General features: G+C 39.3%; 1 protein-coding gene across 2 annotated transcripts in view; it reads right to left on the bottom strand.

Moving 5' to 3' along the window:
- The window catches only part of Xpo5 (exportin 5), a 47,588-nt gene that overhangs the window by 1,851 nt on the left and 22,275 nt on the right, over positions 1–23,462 (bottom strand). Inside the window, exons 15-31 of one of the 2 annotated variants that reach the window (XM_015487787.2) lie at positions 22,673–22,828; positions 20,958–20,999; positions 20,604–20,693; positions 19,685–19,884; positions 19,439–19,538; positions 18,439–18,620; positions 8,254–8,354; positions 6,243–6,339; positions 5,202–5,338; positions 4,312–4,409; positions 3,482–3,528; positions 2,980–3,077; positions 2,248–2,310; positions 1,401–1,483; positions 754–861; positions 488–625; positions 152–316 (exon numbers count right to left, since the gene is read on the bottom strand). In XM_015487787.2, the coding sequence (XP_015343273.1) occupies positions 152–316; positions 488–625; positions 754–861; positions 1,401–1,483; positions 2,248–2,310; positions 2,980–3,077; positions 3,482–3,528; positions 4,312–4,409; positions 5,202–5,338; positions 6,243–6,339; positions 8,254–8,354; positions 18,439–18,620; positions 19,439–19,538; positions 19,685–19,884; positions 20,604–20,693; positions 20,958–20,999; positions 22,673–22,828 (1,905 nt within the window). The remainder of the gene's footprint in view (positions 1–151; positions 317–487; positions 626–753; positions 862–1,400; positions 1,484–2,247; positions 2,311–2,979; positions 3,078–3,481; positions 3,529–4,311; positions 4,410–5,201; positions 5,339–6,242; positions 6,340–8,253; positions 8,355–18,438; positions 18,621–19,438; positions 19,539–19,684; positions 19,885–20,603; positions 20,694–20,957; positions 21,000–22,672; positions 22,829–23,462) is intronic. The other variant, XM_048805355.1, reaches the window with a different exon arrangement.

Consider the following 23,462-nt stretch of genomic DNA (forward strand, 5'->3'; position numbering starts at 1 on the left):
GACTAATACTGGGCCTGGATAGTGGGTTAGAGAACATCCCATCATAGTGGTCAATGACTACAGTTGGATTATGGTTACCTACACATGTGGTCTAAGAAGACCACAAACAACCTTGTAAGGTTGGGAATACTGATGGAGGTGCATAACCTACCCCGATGCAACCAGCAATGAGGCGTTTGAATTGGTCCTTCCGTCGCTTGTCAGCCACTTTCTGTAGGGAGGGGTTCAAAAGTTTGCAGTCAAACTGGTCCAGAGAGTCCTTCTGTATTTCTGGAATTTGCTCCATCACAGCTCTGATCTCCAAGTACCTGGGGCGCTAAAAAGTGGGGATAAACTCACTTGATGTAAGTTTGGACCCTGCTACCCCACCACAATGGCAACACTAGCAATTTGGCAGATATCTACTTTTAGGATAAGGCCCACAATCCTGGAAATAGGCTGAGTGAAAAAGCCACAGATGCCTTGTCCCCATGCGCTTGCCACTCACCAGTGCCTCATATATCTGGAATGCCAGGTGGACCAGGGAAGCCATGCACCCGTCATGCTGCCCATGTGTCTGTAAACCTTTCAGCACACTGGTGAAAAGCCACGTGACGGCATCTGCGAGCAGTGTCCCTGACAGCACCTGGGGAGACAGCTGTGCTCAGGGCCTTCTCTGAAGGTCCCAACTCCCCAATTCTTCCAACTGATTCAGTCAATCTGCTTGACCCACACCTTATGTGATAGTCAGGGAAAAGGAGTGATTAAACATACTTGTTTGAGGAGAGGCCAGCAGAGCTGTGTGGTTGTCCTCTGACAAGAGAGAGTATCCTTCCAAGACAGTGAATTGAAGGCTGTGATTAACAGTGCTGTGCAAACATCCTGAACAGGAAAGGAAGGATTAATATGGGAAAATAAGCACAAATTCTTAGACTTTTTATACATCAGGAGCTGTTTTTTTTTTTTTTTTTTAGGGGGGGGGGGTGTATGGGGGTGGGCTACTAGGGATTAAACCCGAACCTGGGTGGCTTAACCACTGAGCCACATCTCTAGCCCTTTTTATTTTTTATTTTGAGAGAGGGTCTCACCATGTTGCTTAGGGCCTCACACTAAATAGCTGAGGCTAGCCTCCTGCCTCAGTTCCCTGAATTGCAGGGATTAGATTATAGTCATGTACCATCATGCCCAGGAGTTAAAATTTTTAATAGGTAATCATGAAAATATCGAAGCTTTACTGGGTTTTACTTTTGCTTATCAGGCAGTCAAAAACAAAATGACAATATGGCAGATGTAGTGTAAGACAGAGACAAAACCTTAAGCTTGGGGGAGGCTAAACACAGGGATTTTGAAACAATATGCCTATTTTTCTGAGAGCTTTAGGCCAGGGTGAGACAGTGGCATCACCTATCCCCTCCACCCACCTCATGCTTCATCAGACATTTTCCCAGGTCTGTAAGCTCCGCCATAGCTGAAGGGGTTACCTCTGTGGCCATCATCTCCTCATCTGTAAGCAGAGCAGAATGTTAAGCTCCATCTTTTCACAACACAGAAGAATCCTGTTCTGACAGAAGCCCAAAAAGCAAAGTTGAGTGTACTGGACTGGCTGATGCTTAGTATTAGGTCACCCTCACCCGAGATGGAAGGATTAAAAAAGCCCAAGCCCATGGCAGGTCTGGAGATGCGTCTAGCTGTGCATGTGAGAAACTAGGGAACTGCTGGGCAGTAACCTAAGCTGCAGATGCTGAAGATCTTTATTGCTGAACAACATGTAAGCACCCACTGTGAAAGGCACTGATTTAGTTGCTGGGGATACAAAAGGAATAGGATAGAGTCCCCTCCCTAATGGGAATTTACATTCTCATCAGGGAGACAGGTTATAAATGAATACATAAAACACAAAGATAGGTAGTGAGAAATGCCATAAAAAATACAGGATGGCCGGGTTTGCTATTTTTGATAATCTGATCACAGAAGACTTTGAAGAGGTAACATCTGAGCAGAGACGTAAGTGAAATAAGAAAAGTGGCCATGTATACAACTGGAAGAAAATAATTTTTGATAGAGGAAACAGTAAGTGCAAAAGGCTCTGCAATTGGATTATGCTGGAGAAAATACAGCACAAACGCTGGCACAGATTCAGTTAATGATTACATTTCATTCTCATCAACTTACTAGGGAAACAGTTTATACAGGAACTGAACTGGTTCCAAAGAACAATACTTAGGGTCTAAGAGCAGACCTTTGAGGTCAGGCAATAGGTTCACTTACCATCTCCATCTGCAGGGGGAGCAGTACTGTGGTCAGCACCTTTCTTTGATACACAGCAAACCGCTGAAGCAAGAAAGCAGGGGTTATTGGGTGAAGGGAGGGTTATATCTTACCACTGGACAACAGTCACTTTAGGCCAACTGGTCCCAAACTGTCTCTGGCCAGGTGAAGAGGGGAGGAAATAGGGTACTGTCCAAGGCACAAAAATCAGATTTACCAAGAGAAACAGAGGCATTCTTACGAATTTGTTTCCCTACCCAGAATATGTTCTGGTCCCCTTTCAAATCCAATCATCTGAGAATAAGTGATGAGGATAGACGACTGATGATACATACCTGGCCAAAACTTTGGATCACCAATAAATCAAACGATCAACTACTGTTTCCTTCAACATTTCCAAAAAATGGAAAAGAAAGTTAACAACCTATAAAATTTTCCCTATTTCGACAAAGTTAGGAAGTTATTCCTAACATTAATCCAAATTCCTCCTATTTTAAACCACTTCTTCATATTTTGGACTTGGTATGTTCAATTCACAATTCATAAAATGTCCTTAGGTTGACTTAAGGACTAGCTAGCTTCTATCTAGCTAGTCATTTCTTACCAACCTGTCAGTATTGCTGCAAACCTGAATCTTTGCATCAACCTAGCCTTCATGGGGATGGTTGAGTGGGGAATTCTTTTTCCAGGAAAATTCTCCTCTACTACCCCTGGTTCCCACATGCCACTTACTGATTAGGTCCATGACTTCTCGGGTTAACATCCTCACCAGTTGTTCCTCCAGCATTTCTTGAGACTCTGGGTTTTCCTCCACAGTTTCATCTTCTCCACTGCCCAAAACAAGAGAGCCAAGTTCCATAGGATTATAAAGAGGGAAGGACAAAGCAAGCAGGGATCCTCTCCAGACCTTCTGTGCCCACTTCCTTCTCCTGGATCCCTTTGGGTCTGTGTTCTATGAACATGTTGGGAATGGACAGCAATGACCTACTGAGGGACATTATTATTATTACTTGGGACTCTGTCCAATTAGAGGATTCAGGATGATCAAAATCCTAAGTACCTAAGGTAAAGGGTTGGTCTCAACCTATCCAGACAAACCATCTACCACCTAGGCTGAGAATGACCATAACCCACTGCTATTTTAGATCTGGGTCAACAGAATCCCTGCCCTTTTTGTTTCCCTACCCAAACCTAGCTTCCAGTTTACCCCTCAAGGAGTATGGGTATTCCTTACCATAGTAGGCTCCTCTGGTTGATGACTTGCCATTTCTGGGAAAGCCTCTGGGAAAACACAAAGGATGTGAGTACTAAGGCTGGGGAGGGCCTTCGAACACACAAAATCTAAATTCTACTTTTTCTTTTTCTATACTAGGGATTGAACCCAGGGGTGCTTTACCACTGAGTTATACCCTTAGTCTTCTTTATATTTTATTTTGAGTCAGGGTCTCACCAAGTTGCTGAGGTTAGCCTCAAACTTGTGATCCTCTTGCATCAGCCCCCCCAAGTTACTGGGATTATAGGCATGTACCATTGTGCCTCACTACAAAGTATTCTTTTTAACACATTTAGCCAAGGATGATTCTAGTACTATGGTAGAGACTCCCCCCCACCCTCGCCATAAGGTTACAAATATGAAGAAACAAATATGGTTTCTGTAACCTCTCTTTTTCATGATGAGGGGCAGCCTATCAAACACCTTTATTTAGAAAAGATTAACATTATTTTTGGAATTCCTGGGCTTCTGGACACCTGTTCTCTGTCCAGCAGGCCTTCTTGCTGAATTCCAGGGTAAGAGACCCAGATGCAGAGGAAGCATTTCCCTAACCACCTCTCCTCAGTTAATAGGCAGTCAGAAGCAGAATCTGCATCATGGGCAACTAAGTCAGTCTACTACTATGATGGCTGCTCAATCCATTTCAGCAACGACAGTCCACTGTGGTAGGAGCTCTGTGCAGCCTGACAGGGCTAGGAAACATTTTTAAGGCGCTCCTAACTGGTAAGACTCAGGAGTGGCCACACATCCCAAGAGTACTCTTTGCCCTCTTTTCCTGACCTATCTCTTACCATGTGGAGGTAGGTGAAAAGAGGTCCAAGGATGGGAGATACCAGGGCTTCATAGTGCTCTGGGGCACAGAAGAGCACCAGAGGCTTCACAAACACCCGTGCTGCAATAGGTTAAGAAGTTTTGGCACATGAGCTCAATCCCTTACCTGCTAGGCAGTGGGTTGCACCCCTAAAGTACGTACTATGCCAAGAACATAATAAGGAAAAGTGTTAATAAGGAAAAGTCTTAGGCTTGGGTGTAGCTTAGTGGCAGAGCACTTGCCTAGGACCCTAAGGCCTTAAGTTTGATCCCCAGTAGTGCAGTGAACAAAACGGGAAAAAAAAGCTTCATGCTCTCCTAAAATCCTAAGCTGCATTGATACTCAATTTCATTATGTTTTTAGTTTAAATGTTCTTTTTGTCCCAACTGGGTTAACCAAAAGGAAGGATGGGGGGGGAAAAAAAAAGGTAAGGACGTCCTTGTAATAAAACTTCATCATTCTTATAACTTTAGGGGAGAAATACAACAACATAAAAAAGGGACTGGCTGGGTGTGGTGGTGCACACCTATAATCCCAGCTACTTGGGAGGTTAGCTTGAGCCCAGGAGTTCAAGGACAGCCTGGGCAACATAGCGAGACCCTGTCTTAAAAAAATAAATAAATAAAAGGAAACACCTGACAAGAAATGGGAAGGGAAAGATTTACCCCCAAGGAAAAACGCCTAAGACAGAGAGAGCTTTTAAGATCCCCTTGGACACCTTCATATTTTTCTTGCTATTTACTTAAATCTTTCTTTCTTTAATAAGATTATGACGCACTTAGATAATCACATCTCTTCCTTGCAATTGCTTTGGTTCCTGTCTCCAATTTTCTGACCTGTTTGGTTATCTAGGGACTTTTGAAAGGATATGAAGCATGGGTCTGAGTCGGTAGTCAGGAATATTGTTCAAGTTGACGAAGGCTGAACCAAGGAGCTGGGTGGCAAGATCCTCCACGGTGTAGAAATCTTGTTGCATGGAAGGGCCTGCCTTCCCTAGGATATGGAAACTGTAAGGCAAAATCATTGGCAATGACAAATGCAGGATCTGTTATTGTCAGTACTGACTGCACCAAGAATTTCATTTTTAATACAGTTAGATTTCTAGTAGAAAAGCAGTTGTATTTATTCCTTAAGACCTCACATGTGCGAGGCGAGTGCTCTACCGCTGAGGCACAACCCCAGCCCCTAGACTGAATATTTCATCAAAGAGTGAAAATAGGGCTGGGGCTGTGTCTCAATAGTACGCACTTGTCTGGCATGTGTGAGATACTGGGTTCGATTCTCAGCACCACATATAAATAAATAAAATAAAGGTCTATCAACAACTTAAAAAAAAAGTGAGAATAACTCCCCCCTCACACTCCCTGCAAGGAAGCAACTCAAAAGCAGACCCAGCATCCATTTAAAAGATAGATGTTGGTAGCCAAAATCAATAGTAGCCTCATTACTATTAAATTGTGGACTTAATAATGGAGGGACTCAATTGTTTGTGGATTAGACAAGTGGTTAACTGAGGCCAAAGTCCTAGGTGTGGTGTGTTTGAGAGTCCCATTCCACAATCAGGACCCATAGACAAAATCCTGTTGACAAGTAGATTGTACAAAGTGAGGGATCTAAGCAAATGCAACCCCACCAATCTATCTTCTACTTGGGTCTCACCATTTTATCTCACCAGAAGCATAGATATGTTAGGCATTAAACATCAACTCATGGTTAGGACCATGAGGCTTGGGTGACAGGAAAAGCAGGCTGTTCATTTTGATTCAATAATAGAATCATTAATTTCCCTTCAAATTCTTGCCTTACCTTACCTATACCCTGGAATTCTAGATCAGAGGTCTAACCCATCGCCATTCCTATAAAATTAATGTTTCAGGAAGAGAACATAGAGAGACAGCATTGGTTCCTTACCAGTTTTCATAAAGGGTGCTGAAGAAACGCTGCATTCTTTCCAAGACTGTTTTATAGACAGGATAGTCATTGAGTTCCAAGAGAGGTTGAGGTAATCCTATAGAGAAAGATGGGCCAGGAACATGCTACTCCATTACCAGGAGTCTTAAATAGCCAACACCCTACAGCAAGCATTGGAGGTGCTAAGAGCTTTCCTAAGGGTAGGTGATTAGTTACACTCTCCTGGTAGGAAAAGGTGGATGCTATTTAAGTACACAGGACTTGGTTTTCCCAGATGGGTCTGGCAACAAAACACATAGTGACAATGCAAAGGGATCTCCCTGTAAAACACTGGGTTGACTGCCCACCCCAAGCTGGTGAACCCCCTTTTTCAAGCAAAAATCTTATGCAAAAGCCCAAAATGTACAGCAAAAAAAATCCATTTATCTTGGTATAATAACTGCCTTTAATGATAAGCAGCAGCAGTTTTATATTTCAAGTCATAGTCAGAAGCTACCAGAGGGAAGCTTCACCCAGAATTTGTCCACTCTACTCTATCTGGCTCGATTTTTATAGCAGGAGTCCCTGGCTTAACTGTGTAGTAGAATAGTGTGTCTGTGTGTGGGGTGAGGTGTGTGTGATGTAAAAGCTTATTTTTATATTAATGGCAATATGTCTTAAAAGTTCTACTCTAACTAGTACCTGCAGAACAGACCTTAAGTGTGGTGGAACTTAGGGGAAAAAAAATCTAGAACCATCTGGCCAAGGCAGATAGATAATGAGCTCTTGAAAAACAAAGTAACATCATTTCTTTGGTCACTTCACAGCCAAGGAATACTCATTGATTACTTGACCACAACCAGACTCAAGGAGGGGTTATGGCTGGGAACAAAGAGAGACTGTGAAGGCTGTGATGGTGACCCAGCCTGAAGCTTCAGAAATAGGCTCAAGGTTCATAAAATTCTGATACCTCTGACTCTAATTTCTAACCACATTCCCAGATTTGCTCTGTATCCAGCTATGAGTTATCCGTCTCTACCTTCTGGACATACCAAGCTCTTTCCCGACTGCCTCAGGCTCTTGCACTGCATTGTCTATCTGGAATGTCCAGCATCTCCTTTTGACCCATCCAAGTTAGCTCCAACTCATCTTTCAGAAACAATGGAAAGCAACTTCTGAATTCCCTGAAGACTGGGTTAGGTCTCCCAATAAACACTCTCAAAAAGCCCTGCTACTTTCCTTCATAGTAAATATCACAATTATAACTGTATAGCTAGATTTATGCTAATGTGCTGATGCTGAAAACGAGTTGAAGTAATATCCGAATTAAGGTAAAAAGTGGAAAGCATGGTTTCGAATCTACTCTTAAAAATTTTTTGATTATAAGGATGGATTGTGGCTCAGAGATAGAACACTCGCCTAGCACATGCAAGGCACTGGGTTCGATCCTCAGCACCATGTGAAAAACAAATAAGTAAATAAAGGTATTAAAAAAGTAGCCGGGTGAGGAGGCGCATGCCTGTAATCCCAGCACCTTGGGAGGCTGAGGCAAGTAGGATGCCTTATCTCTAAATAAAATACAAAAAAAGGCAGGGGATGTGTCTCAGTGGTTAAGTGCCCTGGGTACAAAAAGTGAAAAACAATTTTTCTGATTACACATTAAGTGTGTGTGTGTGTGTGTATGTATGTGTGTATGTATGTATGTATGCATGTGAAAGGAGGAAAGTATACTAACATCTTTTGGGTTAAAAGCCATGGTACTTATAAAACTGACAATTTCCTGCTAGCTAAATTGAAAGAGAAAAAAAAAGAAAAAAGAAAAGAAAATTTTGCCTGTGAAGATCTCTATGCTAAAATGACATGAATATACTTGGTCTTATACAGCCTGCAGGAACTCCACCAATGCATTTTTGAACAAATAATAGGTGGTCAAGGTAGTGTCAGATAGTGATACATAAGGTACACTGAAGCTGCTTCAGGACCCCATTACAGACAAGATGATCTTGGTAGGGGAAAGGGTTAGATTTCTTACCTAAGATAGCAGACTTTTCCACTTCAAGCATATCCAGAGCCTTAGTGAAAGGCTCTGCCATTTTGGCTAGCATTTCTGGTGCATACAAAGTATTGTGGGTTCTGAAAGAAACAGGGTGCAATGTGAATATTTCCTAGTCTATTGCAGAAGAGAAGTGGAGTTCATCTTGTAGATCCCCCAGTGACACTTCTCCATTGGGGTTAAAAAATAGAAAGTAGGAACACTTGGGTGTCCCATGGAGAAGGGTACCGATTTGAAGCTATTAATTGCAGACATATAGTATACATCACCTAAGATATATTAACATAAGAACCAAAACCTGAGACAGCAGGACAATATGAAAGCTGAAACTTGAAAGCCTACTTTTTAAATCCAAGATGATCCTCTGGCATTTTCAGATTTTCTGATGAGCAGTAGATGAAATTTTAGTGACACTGTAGGTTCATAAGCAGGACAGCAGGTGGTAATATGCCCCATTTCTCAATGCTCTGCCTCCATTTCAATAACATGAACCTGGAAATAGCTGTTTCAGCCTTCTGAGGAACACAATCTCAACGCACAAGCCTGTTTCCCACCCACCAAAATAACTAACTCGAGCAATTATAGGCTTTGTTTAAGGAGCAAGGGCTGTAGATCACTGCTGTCCATAGTACTCCCTTCCTGCCCATAGCAATGGTCCCACTGAACAATTGACAGCCAGAATGAGTGCATAACTACCTGTGTTGTTTTAAAGGTAATTATAAAACATTTTAAATATGTAGAAATGATAGACACTAGTCATGTGCTACATAACGACATTTTGGTTAACAAGATACCATACTTGGTGCTATTAAGATTGATTATAATGGAGCTGAAAAATTCATATCATCTAGTGATGTGGCTATTATATGACATCATAGTGTTACTCATGTGCTTGGGGTGATGGTGTATAAAAGAACCTACTATGATGTCAGTCATATAAACAACTATGTACAGTAAAATACTTGATAATAAGTGACCATTTTATTAGTTTATGTACTTATCATACTTTTATCATTAATCATTATTTGAGTGTACTCATTCCACTTGCTAAGAAAAACAAAAAGTGAACTGTAAAATAGCCTCAGGTGGGTCCTTCAGGAGGGATTCCAGAAGGCCTGTTATTACACATGACAGCTCCATGTGTCACTGCCGCTGAAGACCTTGCAGTGGGGCAAAATATGGAAAAAAGACTGATGCTACTGATTCTTTGTAGGCTTAGACTGATGTGTGTTTGTGTCTTTGTTCTAGTTTTTTGTATGGTGACAGGTAATCATCTAATTGTCCCTCTACCCAACCAAGTCAACATACATTAAAGAATACATCTTTTTTCCCCACTGACTTACGTTACTTTAGTCCTATATCAATATGTAATACACGGGAGTCTTTTTAGACAATTTTACTTTTTTTCCCCCACTTGGTACCAGGGATTGAACCTAGGGACGCTTTATCACCAAGTCACATCCCTAATCCTTATTTATTTATTTTGTAAAAGGTCTTGCTAAGTGGCTTAGGTTGGTTTTTTTAATCTTCCTGCTTCAACCTCCTGAGTCGCTGGGGTTACAGGCCACTGCACCCAGCAGCACTTCTACTTTTATGGTGAATCCACCCTCACCTATGAAGGATTACTACTAAAAAACTGAATTGGTATCAGATCAATTATCTAGACCAGAGGTCACACAGTAAATATTTTAAGCTTGGCCAGCATTATGGTCTCTGTCCTTCACTACTGAAGCACAACAGCAGTTACAGAAAATAAGTAAATGAATGGGCACAGTATATTCCAATGAAAATTTAATTACAAAACACACGGAGGCCTAGGCTTGGCCCTTGGGCTACAGAATGTTAAGCCCTCCTGTAGACCAAACTATTTTTTTAATAAGAAATATAAACAGAATATGTCAAATAATACTACAGAGATGCAATCAGTTAAATCCAATTGGGAATACAATATAAGTACACTGTTTTTCAATAAATAAATCGAAGAAATGGCACTGAACTTATGGAGACTTAAGAGACATATCAACCAATACCGTGTATAAACCTTGCCAGGTATGGTGTTGCACACCTGTAATTCTAGCTACTCAGAAGGCTGAAGTAGGAGAATTGCAAATTTCAGGCCAGTCTGGGCAACTTGACCTTCCCTCAAAACAAAAAATAAACAGGGATGAGGGTTAGTTCAGGGATAGTGCCTACCTAGCATGCAAATCTCAGTACTGTAAAATAAAAACAAAACCCCTATAAATAAACTTTGTTTGGATTTTGGGTCAAAATAAAAACATTATGGGGATATTTCATGATACTACTGTTAATATTTTAAGTTTTTATTTTTTTTGGTACTGGGGATTGAACTTAGGGGCACTGGACCACTGAGCCACATCCCCAGCCCTATTTTGTATTCTATTTAGACAGGTTCTCACTGAGTTGATTAGCATCTCATTGTTGTTAAGGCTGGCTTTTAACTAATGATCCTCCTGCCTTGGACTGCGGAGCAGATGGGATTACAGGTATGTGCCATTTTGCCCAGCAAATATTTGTAAGATCTAATAATAGAAATGCAGCTGGGTGTGGTGGCATGTGTCTGTAGTCCAGCACTCAGGTGGATCACTTGAGCCTTCGGAGTTCCAGACCAACTTGGGCAACAGTGAGGCTTCATTTAAAAAAAAAAAGGCCAGACAAGGTGGAGGCGGCACATCCTTGTAATCCAAGCCACTCTGGATGCTAAGGCTAGAAGATCACAAATTCAGGGCCAGCCTGGGCAACTTAGCAAAATTGTATTGAAGGGCTGGGGATGTGGCTTAAGCGGTAGCGCGCTCACCTGGCATGCGTGCGGCCCGGGTTCGATCCTCAGCACCACATACAAACAAAGATGTTGTGTTCGCCGAAAACTAAAAAATAAATATTAAAAAAATTCTCTCTAAAAAAAAAAACAAAAAAAATTGTATTGAAATTATTAAAAAAGGTAAATTGGAAAAATATTAAAAACAGGGAGGATGTAGTTTAATGGTACAGTGCTCCCGGGTTTAATTGCCAGTACGGGGGTGGGATACGAGGGCTGGAGAATGTGGTTACATTAAAAGACATTACTATATTATTAGATTTCTATTGCTAGCTTCTAACCTAGAATTTTTGTTGTTGTTACCAAGGATTGAACCAGGGGCACTTAACCACTGAGCTATATATCCCAGCCCTTTAAAAATTTTAAATTTCGAGACAGAGTCTCACTAAGTTGCTTAGGGCCTTGCTAAATTCCTGAGGCTGGCTTTGAACTTGTGATCCTCCTGCCTCAGTCCCTGGGATTACAGGCATGCACCACAAAGCCTCGCTCTAACCTAGATATTTTGCATGTGTGTTCACAAGTGTTGAAGGCCTGTAATTTTTCTCTTTGTTACTGCCAATGTTTGAATTTGGTATCTAAATAAATGAACCTTATAAAATGAGCTGTGGGACACTCCATTTTTCTATTCTCCAATTTACTTCCTGTCTCTATGGATTTACCAATTTAGATACTTGATATAAAGGGAAGTATACACATATGAACTTTGTGTCTGGCTTTTTTCACTTAGTATACTTGTTTTAAGGTTTATCTGCATTACAGGAATTAACTGGTAATTAATTTCTTATTATGGCTAATATACTATTACATAAATATACCACACTGTGTTTACCCAGTCCTCCATGGGTAGATATTTCAGTTGTTTTCAACATTTCACTATTATTATAGTGCTACTAGAACATTTGGTCAAGTATTTTGAGTACTTGTTTGCAATTCTCTTGGTTGTATATTTAGGAATAGAATTGCTAGGTCATGTGGTAATTCTGTTTAACTTTTTGAGGAACTACCAAACTTTTCCACAGCAGCTGTACAATATAATATTCTCACCAGTGATGTTATGAGGGTTCAAATTTTTCTATATCATTGTCAACATTTGTTATTTTCTGCATTCATTATGGAGATTAAATTCTTTTTTAAAAATATTTTTTTAGTTGTTGATGGACCTTTATTTTATTTATTTACATGAGGTGCTGAGAATTGAATCTAATGCCTCACACATGCTAGCGCTCTACCACTGAGCCACAACCCCAGCTCCGAGATTAGATTTTTATCAAATGAATGATTTACAAATATTTTCTATTCAAGTAGATTCTTCTCACTTTCTTATGTCCTTTAAAAAGCTTTGAATTTTTGCCAGGCGTGGTGGTGCACTACCTGTAATCCCAGCAGCTCGTAGGCTGAGACAGGAAGATTGTGAGTTCAAAGCTAGCCCCAGCAAAAATCGAGGTGCTAAGCAACTCATCAAGACACTGTCTCTAAATAAATTACAAAATGGGGCTGAGGATGGGGCTCAGTGGTTGAATGCCTGAGTTCAATCTGGGGTGCCAAAAAAAAAAAAAAAAAAAGCTTTGAATTTTTTTTTCTTTTTTAAAAAATTTTTTAGTTGTAGTTGTCAATACCTTTATTTTTATGTGGTGCTGCGGATCAAACACAGGGCCTCACATGTGCTAGGTGAGTGCTCTAACACTGAGCTACAACCCCAGCCCCAGTTTTGAATTTTTGATCTATCTATTTTTTCCTTCCCTTGTGCTTCTGCTGTCCTATTTAATAGCCCAATGCCAAATCTAAGACTGGGAAGATTTACCCTTGTGTATTCATCTAAAGAGTTTTATAACAAAGATATGAAAAATTGTGCTCTATATGTGTAATGAGTTAATTCGCACATATGGTTTGAGGTAGGGGTCCAATTTCATTCTGTTACACATGGATATTCAGTTATCCCAGCAGAATCTTTCAATTCTGAATGTCCTGACACCCCTATGAAGAAACAATTTTATATAGATGTATGGGTTTTTCTCTGGATTCTCAATTCTATTCTTTTGGTCTATGTCTATTCTTATGCTGATATAACACTGTTCTGATTACTGGAGCTTTGTATTAAGTTTTGAAAAGAGAATTTTACTTCCCTGAACTTTATCCTCCCTTTTCAAGATTGCTTTGGCTTTCTGGGGTCCCTTGCAATTTCTATTTATTTATTTATTTGTGGCCAGGATGGCCTCTCTGCCTTAGCCTCCCAAGTAGCTGGGATTATAGGCATACTTTTTTTTTCTTTAAAGTGATACTAGGGATTGAACTCAGGGCATTGAGCTATATTTCCTCCCTCTCACAATTCCTTATGAATTTGAGGATCAGTTTTTCCACTTCTGCAAAAAGATGCTGGAATTTGAATAGTGATTACTTTTATTTTGCAGGCTGCTTTGGGTAGAATACCATCTTAACAATATTATCTTCTAATTCATGAATATGAGGAGACGACTTTCCATTTATTTAGGTCTTTTTTAACTTCAGCAATGTTTTATAGCTTTCAACATGTAAGTCTTCCATACCCTTGGTTAACAAATTTACTCCTAGGCATTTTATTATTTTAAATGCTACTGTAAATGGAATTATTTTCTGAGGTTTTTTTTTTTTTTTTTTCCTAAATAATTCCTTGCTGATATATAGAAACACAACTGAGCTGGGCATGGTGGCTCACTTCTGTTATTCCAACAACTTGGGAGGCTAAGGCAGGGGGATCATAAGTTCAAGGCTAGTCTCAGCAATTTGGTGAGAACCTCTCAAAAAGAAGATATTAAAAAAAGGGCTGGGATGAAGTTCAGTGGGAATGTGCCTTGGGTTCAATCCCTAGTACTAAAACTAACAACAAACAAAAAACCCACATCCATCTTGTATCCTGAAACTTTGGTGAATTTGTCTCTTAGCTCTAGTAATTTGGTTGGGGGTGAGGTTGGAGGACTGTTCCATATCTAAGATCATGTCATTTGTGAATACAGTTTTACTTTTTTGTCCATTTGGGTACGTTATTATTTTTTTTCTTGCCTAATTGCTGAGACTTCCAGGACACAATGCTGAGTAGCAGCACTGAAAATGGGAATACTGTCTTGTCCCTGAAGGTAAAGAGAATAATTTTCAGTATTGTAACACTGAGTGTGATGTAAAACATGGACTTTTTCATACAAAAAAAAATTTTTTTGGCTGTAAGTATAGCCTAGTAGTAAAGCTCATGCCTAGCACATGCTGGGTCCTGGGTTTGATCCCTACCATAAAACAAACAAAACAACAAAAAATGGTACCAAAAAACCCCTCCAAAAAACCGTGTGTGTGTGTTTGTGTGTGTATATTTTTTTCATGTTGAAGAAGTTCCGTTCTATTCCTAATTTGCTGTTTTTATCACGAAAGAGAATTAACATTTTCAAATGCTTTTATTTTCTGTGTTGAGGTTTTAGTTTGATTCCTTTGTTTATTAATGTAGCATATTATGCTAATTGGTTTTTGTATCTGACCCACACTTGCATCCCTGGGATAAATTCTTCTTGGTCATCATGTGTAATCTTCTTACTACACTGGTAGATTCAGTCTGCCAGTATTTGTCCAGGTCACCTAAAACTTTGCCTTACCCTTTATCTCCTGCTTATGTGGAGCCTTACTATTGGTAAGAGGTGCCTTTATTGGCAGGATGCCAGTAGTACTGGGAATTAAAAGCCTAGGGGTGCTCAACCTCTGAGCTATATCCTGGCCCTTTTTGTTTTAGATTGAAACAAGGTCTAAGTTGCCAGGTGAGCCTTGAAATCCTCTTGCCTCAGTCTCCCAAGTTGCTGGGATTACAGATGTGTACCACTGTGCTCAGTTGGTATTTATTTTTTAAAACTCCTAACTGCCAGCTGGGTGTGGTGGCACATGCCTGTAATCCCAGCAGTTTGGGAAGCTGAGGCATGAAGATTACAAATTCCAGCCCAGCTTGGGTAACTTAGTGAGACCCTGCCTCAGAAAGAAAAAAAAGAAAAGACATAAAGGACTGGGGATGTAGCTCAGTGGAAGAGTGCTGGCTAACTATGCACAAGGCCCAATATTCAATCCCCAGTACAGCAAAACAAAACAAAAAATTTAAAAAGTAGTTTGCTATTTTTTTGGTTTCAAAATTCTGATAAAATTAGTTCTTCTAAGAAGAAATTAATAATTTCAAGTCTGACAGAGACTAGTCACCTACTTTTATTCTTTTAATTTAATATCATTGTGACCTCAAGATACAAGTTTTTTGGGCTGGGGATGTGGCTCAAGCGGTAGCGGGCTCGCCTGGCGTGCGTGCGGCCTGGGTTTGATCCTCAGCACCACATACAAACAAAGATGTTGTGTCCGCCGAAAAACTGAAAAAAAAAAATATTGAAAATTCTCTCTCTCTCTCTCAAAAAAAAAAAAATATACAAGTTTTTTTTTTTTTTGTACCGGGAATTGAACCCCGAAGTACTTTACCACTGAGCCACATCTCTAGCCCTTTTTATTCTGAGACAGTGTCTCACTAAGTTGCTTAGGGCCTTGTTAATTGCTGAGGCTGACCTCAAACTTGCAATCCTTCTGCCTTAGCCTTTGGACTTGCTGGGATTATAGGGGTGTGCAACTATCCCTCCCTCCCCAAGCTCCTATAGTTTCCATAATAAAAGGGTTCACCCTACCAGTATGTCAAATGTTCCTGATACAAGAGAATCTTGTATTCTTTATAGCTTCTTCCTTCCTCTTCTTCAATGACATACAACCACTGTGGCTACACCTCTACTCATAAGTGGTGGCAGAACTCAAGAGTATAGAACACTCAAATAGGAACAGTTGTGTGTTTACATACAGGGGTGAAAACAACTATATTTCAGTAGTATTTAGGCTCCCCTTGCCTGATACCTTTCACCCAGCAATACCACGTTCCTCCTAATGTGGAACTTGGTATTGCCTGGCAAAGGAAGGGACATTTAGATAATAAACATTTTCTAAACTCCACACCTTTTTGAAATATTTTTAGTATCACCAGCTAAGAGTATAGTAAGTAGGCTAATAAGACTTTATGTATATTAAGCATACAATGTAACAAACTTCAAGAAAACCGAGGAACTATTATTCTAATAGATAATGATAACTAATCTTTTGAAAACCAGAGTTCATCTCTCATAACTGTCCTCTGTCCAACCCACTGGGCACAGCACTGTCCAATGGGAAGTCATGTAAATTATTTCAAAATTTCTATAACTACATTAAAAAAGTAAAAAAGAAACATTTTATATAAGCCAGTGTGTGTCAAAAACATCATTTTAACATTTTACCAATATAAGAAATTATTAATGATACTTTATTTTTTTTTTTTTAAACTAAGATTTAGAAATGTGATATTTTATACTTAAGTAGCTCATCTCAATTCAGACTAGCCAAATTTCAAGTACTCAAGAGCCTCATGTATGTATCTAGTACTTTCTATACTGGATAGTGTTGCCTTTAATACCTTTAATTTGTCAGACTATTTGATCTGTGAGTATGTGTGTGGTGCGGGGGACTGAAATCAGTCTGCACATGCTAGAGAAGCACTCTACATTCCCAGCCCTTATCGGACTATTTGACACTGGAAGTGCTATCAATACCTTGTCACGTATTTCAAGAAAGCAAACTTTTCTCTGTTAAAAAAAATAGTAATCTGGGCTGGGGCTTCAGCTCAGTGATAAAGTGCTCACCTCGCTTGTGGAAGGCACTGGGTTAGATCCTCAGTACCACATAAAAATAAATGAAGATATTGTGTCCATCTACAACTAAAATAAATAAATAAATAAACAAACAAATAAATAAATAAATGGTACTGTGTCCACCTACAATTAAAAAAATATTAAAAAAAATAGTAGTCGGGGCTGGGGATGTGGCTCAAGCGGTAGCGCGCTGGCCTGGCATGCGTGCGGTCCGGGTTTGATCCTCAGCACCACATACAAACAAAGATGTTGCGTCCGCCGACAAATAAAAAATAAATATTAAAAAATTCTCTCTCTCTCTCTCTCTCTCTCTTTAAAAAAAAAACAATAGTAGTCTGGGGTGGGTTGTAGCTCAGTGGTAGAGTGCTTGCCTCCATGTGTGAGGCACTGGGTTGGAACCTCAGCACCACATAAAAATAAATAAAATAAAGGAAAAAAAATTACATAAAAGAGTAGTAATTTAAAACTCACTTCTCATGACTGGTGGAAAATATAAATTAATATAACTAATTTGGAAAACTAGTTCTATTGGTGATGTGCCTTATAAACTGGGAATTCCATTAGTATGTGCTTACCCCAATAAATTATGTATATACGTTTACTAAGACTTTATAAGAATGTAATTGCAACACAATTTGTAATGTTAAAAATCTGCCCTCAGGGCTGGGGATGTGGCTCAAGCGGTAACGGGCTTGCCTGGCATGCACAGGGCACTGGGTTCGATTCTTAGCACCACATAAAATAAAATAAAGTTGTTGTGTCCACCAAAAACTGAAAAATAAATATTAAAAAAAAAAAAAAAATCTCTCTCTCTCCTTAAAAAAAAAAAAAATGCTGCCCTCAGGGGCTGGGGATATAGCTCAGTTGGTAGAATGCTTGCTTAGCATGCACAAGGCCCTGGGTTCAGTCCTCAGCACCACCAAAACAAACAAACAAACAAAAACCACACACACACACTTTTGATTTAATTTATGTAAAGTTCAAACAAAGCAACCCCCCCCCCCAAAATAAACAGGCAAAATGTTAAAGGAATAGTGTTTACATTTCAGTTCAGTTATTACTGATAAATTCAGTTAGTTCATATGAATACCAGCAAGAGAAGTACTACTATAAAAATAAACCATCCTGCTCCTAATGAACAACTCCTTTACAAGTAAAAATTTAGATTAAATAAAATTTAGAAGTAAGGATGACATAAAAAGAAGTGGAAGAAGAACATGGAAGAAGCTTTGAAGTGAAGTCATTCTGGGATTAGCTCCCATAGGCTTACATGAAATACAAGATTTATACAAGTAAGAATTTTTATTTTACTTTTTTTGTAGGACTCGGGATTAAACCCAAAGATGCTCTATCACTGAGTTATAACCCCAGGCCTCAAACTTATGATCCTACTGCCTTAGCTTCCCAGTGGCTGGGATTACAGGTGTCAAACAAGAGCTATTTTTTTTTTTTTTTTTAAGGGAACCACTCGAAAAAGAATCAAGACCTAATCCCTCATTACTACTATTTAAAAAAAAAAAAAAAAATTTAAACTGGTTAAACTATTGAGAGTCTTCTTTGGAAAAAAAAAAAAAAAAAAAGACTAACAAGACAGAAATTATTTTTCTCACTCACCTTATAAGGGCAAGTAAATTGTCAAGAAGTTTCAGAATCTGCTCTGTGCAGGGGTTACGAAACACTGGATTTCCACTGGGTGTATAATCCACCACAAATCCCCCAGCTTTGGCCTCTTCTAGGTCAGCAGGCCAGCAAGTTCGCTTCACAACACCCAGAATGCTATACACACAAAAGCTCATCTACAGAAAAGCACAAATGAAAGGTAAACATAAGTGGGAAAGAAAAGATGAAAGTACTATTAGATACATTCAAGGCTGTGGTATAAGTGACATAGAGACCATAGAAAATAAAAGAGCCCTCTGTTTCTCTCTGTCCCCATGGGATCCCTGTCCCTTCCTTTAGGTCAAGTCTAAGAGGGGTTCTCTCTCTGGCATTTTCAGAGGCAAGGGTGCTTTTTGTAAGCTTCCCTTTCATGTCTTTTCAATGGGCTTAGTGACTATCCCACAAAATCTTGATTAGAAGGTGCCTTAGATATGCTCCAACTACCTTAATTTCATCATGTTTCTGAGCTGGTCTTGTACCCTCTAGCAGTTTTTGCCTTATTCTCCCATGACAGACCTCTTTTTAACCACTTGCTAGGTTAATGAATGTGACTTGCCATAAAGGTGCCAGGAATAATGCATATTTGAATAGCAATTAACTGAAAAAAATTCAGGTTTGCATGTTAGGCTATTACTTTGAATTTTATATGTCAGAGAGCAATGGCAGGGAGGGCTCACCTTACAGAGTAATAAGTTATAACCTACTTCCTCATTATGCCTTTAGTCTTCAGAGATACTTAGAGATCCTTAAAGCGAAATAATGACTTCACAGAAAAGACTCTGCTGTGGGAACTAACTCAAGAATTTAAAACTAAAGAAGAAAAGCAGCAGCTTAGGTAAGTGGAGACACCCAGATTTCTCACCAACATAGACAAATCTATGAGAAACTTGACAACTGTTAACATCCCTATTCCTACCCATGGCCAAGCAACTTCCTGTTCCCAGCAAAGTCTTACTCGTGCACGATTCAAGCCACAGGGATCCTCCAGAGCTGGATCACAACTTTTCAGATCTGCACCCACATAGGCAATAAAAGCATCAACATCTGACAGCACTCTGAAAAGTGAAGAGGGGGAAAGAAAAGTTATATCATGATTTTAAGTAAGGACAATTTCTTCCACAAGAGCTTTAACTTTAAGGCTGGAAAACAGAATGGGTAATCAAGTGCAGTGAGTCAGGCAATCTCCAAGGATGATTTCTACCTGTGCATGTCTTCAGAAAGCCAGATGCTGGCCACCGGTGCCATCAACTCCTCTAGGAATAACTTTTGACGTTCATAGTTCTTGAATTGGTTGCTAATGAGAACCAGGGCTTCCATGAGGGCACATTTCTCCATTTGTGTCAAGAGTAGCTCATTGGACAGGAGCTGCTTCACATGGTTATAAAGCATATCAAAATTGGGCTGCAGATCACAAAGAAAAAAAGCTGGTGGTAAAGGCCTGATTTTCAGGAGAGGTTGGTCACTTTCAAGGAAGAAAGAAGGAGAACCAAGGCAGTCCCAGAAAAGTCAGGCCTATAAGGCTGTAACACAGTAATTTTGTTAGAATTTTTTCCTTTGTCTAAATACTAAGGCAATTAGGCAGAAGACAGTTCTTGTTCAAGACAATACTCAAGTATTTGGAGAACTGCACTTTCTTCCCATACTACAACTATGAAGGTAATTTGTCTTTTTATACATCAACTTTATAGTATATTAACAGGCAAAGATCAATTTGTTATGTCTATAGAGATACAATTACTGTATTAAGAAATTTCTGGAAATTTTAGGAGTAATGGTAAGTTTCTTATAGAAACCTCCCCCAAAAAGGGTTGAAACTTGCATCTGAATTCTCCCAAGTTTAGGCACATCGTTGTAGTAACACATCAAATAGTAAAGAGTTGTAGATGGATGGGGATAAACTTAGTTATGCATATAGAAGAGAACCATCCATTTTGAGGGAAGGACATATTTGCATTTTTAACTCAGTTGAGAGAGGAAGAACACACCAATTCAATACTACTCCTCTATGTGAAGCTATAGTTTCTAGTTTTTCCTAGGCATTAAAAGAGCTGGGTTTACAAAAAAATGTAACCAAACTTGACAGGCTTCAGAAGTGACTCAGTCAGGGTCAAGTGGCTTACCAACACAAGCTCAGGGTAGTCACGACACATCTTGATGATGGAGGAACAAGCATGCCTCCTCACATTCCTCACTGCCCGGGTTCTGGGGGCCTGGAGACATTCAACAAACTCAGAGCCAATTTTAATATAATTTACTGATGCTGCATAGAATCATGTGAATATCTCAGGCAAATTCATAATAAATTTTCACAACTGTAAGAGTATAATGGAGTGACATTTACAGTCACCATAAGCCCATGTTTACACAGTTTTTACTAAACTCTTCCACTTACATCAAAATCTAGACTAAGTATTAGGTATTCATAACTTAGCTTCCAAGAAGTTATAATCTGTTGGTTTAATTAATGGTCTTACCTTACTTTCTTCAACAGTTTCAAAAGTGACAGATGAAAATAGCTAAAGGGAGGAGGAAAAAAAAAGGTCACTTGTGTTTTTTTTTTAAATATTTTTTTAGTTGTTAACAGACCTTCATTTTATTTATTTGTATGTGGTGCTGAGAATCAAACCTAGTGCCTCACGCACGCTAGACAAGCATGCTACTACTAAGCCACAACCCCAGCCCCATCACTTATGTTTTTGAACAGTAGATATCATGAAATTTATCAAAATCCCAGGAGTATATTCTCAGAAATAATCTGATAACAAAAAGCTTTCTATCGTGTTATGAAGCATCAGATATCCATTTTCTCAGATACCTCTGTAAGATGCTTGAGATTTACAATTTAATTATCAAACCACAAAGTAAAAGGTCATGGAATCCCAGAATAATCCATACCACCTGTCAAACAACTCAGCTATGGTGATACCTCTCGTTCCTTTTTATCAAAAATTGAGTGATCTACTCTCTGTGAGTCTATTTTATAACTTCTCATTTACTCCTTAACCTGATACAATAGGGCTGGTTTGTTGGTCACTATGATGGAATTATACTCAGATGAGGGTCTCACCAAGAAACCCACTGGAGGTCTGGGGGTGCAGCTCAGTGGTAAAAGGCTTGTCTAGCACATGTGAGGCCCTCTGGGCTTGATCCCCAGCATCACACACACACACACACCAAAAAAAAAAAAAAAGGAAAGTAAAAGGGACTGGGTTGTGGTTCAATAGCAGAGTGCTCGCCTGGCATGCACGGGGCACTGGGTTCTATCCTCAGCACCATATAAATGTAAAATAAAGATACTGTGTCCACCTAAAAACTAAAAAATAGGTATTAAAAAAAAAAAAAAGAAAGAAGAAACCCATTGGGCATTCTCCAACTCTTGAGAATTTTCTGAAGTGCTGCTGGCCTATGACACAATACTTCTTTCATTACCCTGGCTGTTTTTTTTCTTCCATGGGGACTTCTTATCACCACTGTTCCTCTTCCAATGATGGCAATGCTTAGGATTGCCCATAAATCTACATAGATCTCCTCTTTCTTAGGAATTCCCTTCTATAGTCCATTTACTGTGAGATACCTCCATCCAGATATACTACATATACTTCAAACATAGTATTTTCAAGTATCATTTTTTTTCTTCTTTACTCCTGCTCTCTTCCTGGTCCAGTATTCTCACTCAGCTATGGCTCTGCCACCCACTTAGTCATTAAACTGGAAACCAGAAAACCATCCATATTATTCCTTCTCTCACAAATTCCCTCATCATCTGACAGCATACTCATAACCTGCTTAGGTATTATTTTCTGTTTTCCAGCATATAAGTCTATCAATTGCAATGCCATATAGATAAAACATCTGTTTATGTGTCTTTCTTCCCATAGTGCTCCTAAAGGGCAAGGCATTAGCAGTATGGCTCATTCTCAATAAATTTTTGATAAATGAATATATGACTGTTTATTAGTTTGCCTCATGTACTTTCAAAAAGTTAAAAAAATAATTAGGGGATGGGGTTGTGGCTCAGTGGTAGAGTGCTTGTCTTGAATGTGTGAAGCACTGGGATTGATTCTCAGCATCGCATATAAATAAAAAAATAAAGGTTTATCAACAACTAAAATGAATAAGATAAATAAAATTAAAAAGATAAATAGCTTAGATATGTTAAGATAAACTTTACAAAGGAGAAGGACTTTACCTTAGAGAAGACTTGGGGCAAGAACTCTGGCCTGTAGGTAACAAATGAAAAGAGTGCTGAGATGTTAGTGAGGACACAGGATAGGATGAGAGGATCCTTGGTGTCAAAGTTCAGGACCATCTGCAATAGCTCTATTCCATCATTAATAGGAATTTCCTATAAACAGACATGAAAAGGAGGTTCACGTGGCAGCCTACACTCAGAGATAACAACTTTTGCTAAATTCCCTAGTTTAAAAATACATAATATGGTTACCATATATAATTTTACATACTGCTTTTAATCCTTAAAATTCAAAGCATTAATTCCATATTACAAAATTTATGATGCTATTATGTGCCATATTAGGGATGTAGAATTTCCTATGATTAGAAATTCAAACTATTTCCAGTTCTGCACTACTGTCAACAGTACTACAATACACATCTTTTTTAGGAAAATTGTGTTTACGCTTTCAATTATTTTATTGTGCAAGATATTTTTGATGTAGGGCATGGTGGTGTACTCCTGTAATCCCAGAGGTTCGGAAGGCTAAGGAAGGAGGATCACAAGTTCAAAGCCAATCCTAGAGCAATTTAGTGAGCCCCTGTCTCAAAAAAGAGACTTTTAGCTGGGCTGGGGTTGTGGCTCAGCGGCAGAGTGCTCGTCTAGCTTGTGTGAGGCCCTGGGTTCGATCCTTAGCACCACATAAAAATAAATAAAGGTATTGTGTCCAAGTACACCTAATAAATAAATATTAAAAAAAAAAAAAGAGACTTTTGGGGCTGTGATTGTTGCTCAGTGGTAGAGC

The sequence above is a fragment of the Marmota marmota genome, unplaced genomic scaffold (genome assembly GCF_001458135.2).
Source record: "Marmota marmota marmota unplaced genomic scaffold, marMar, whole genome shotgun sequence".
Classification (NCBI taxonomy): Eukaryota; Metazoa; Chordata; class Mammalia; order Rodentia; family Sciuridae; genus Marmota; species Marmota marmota.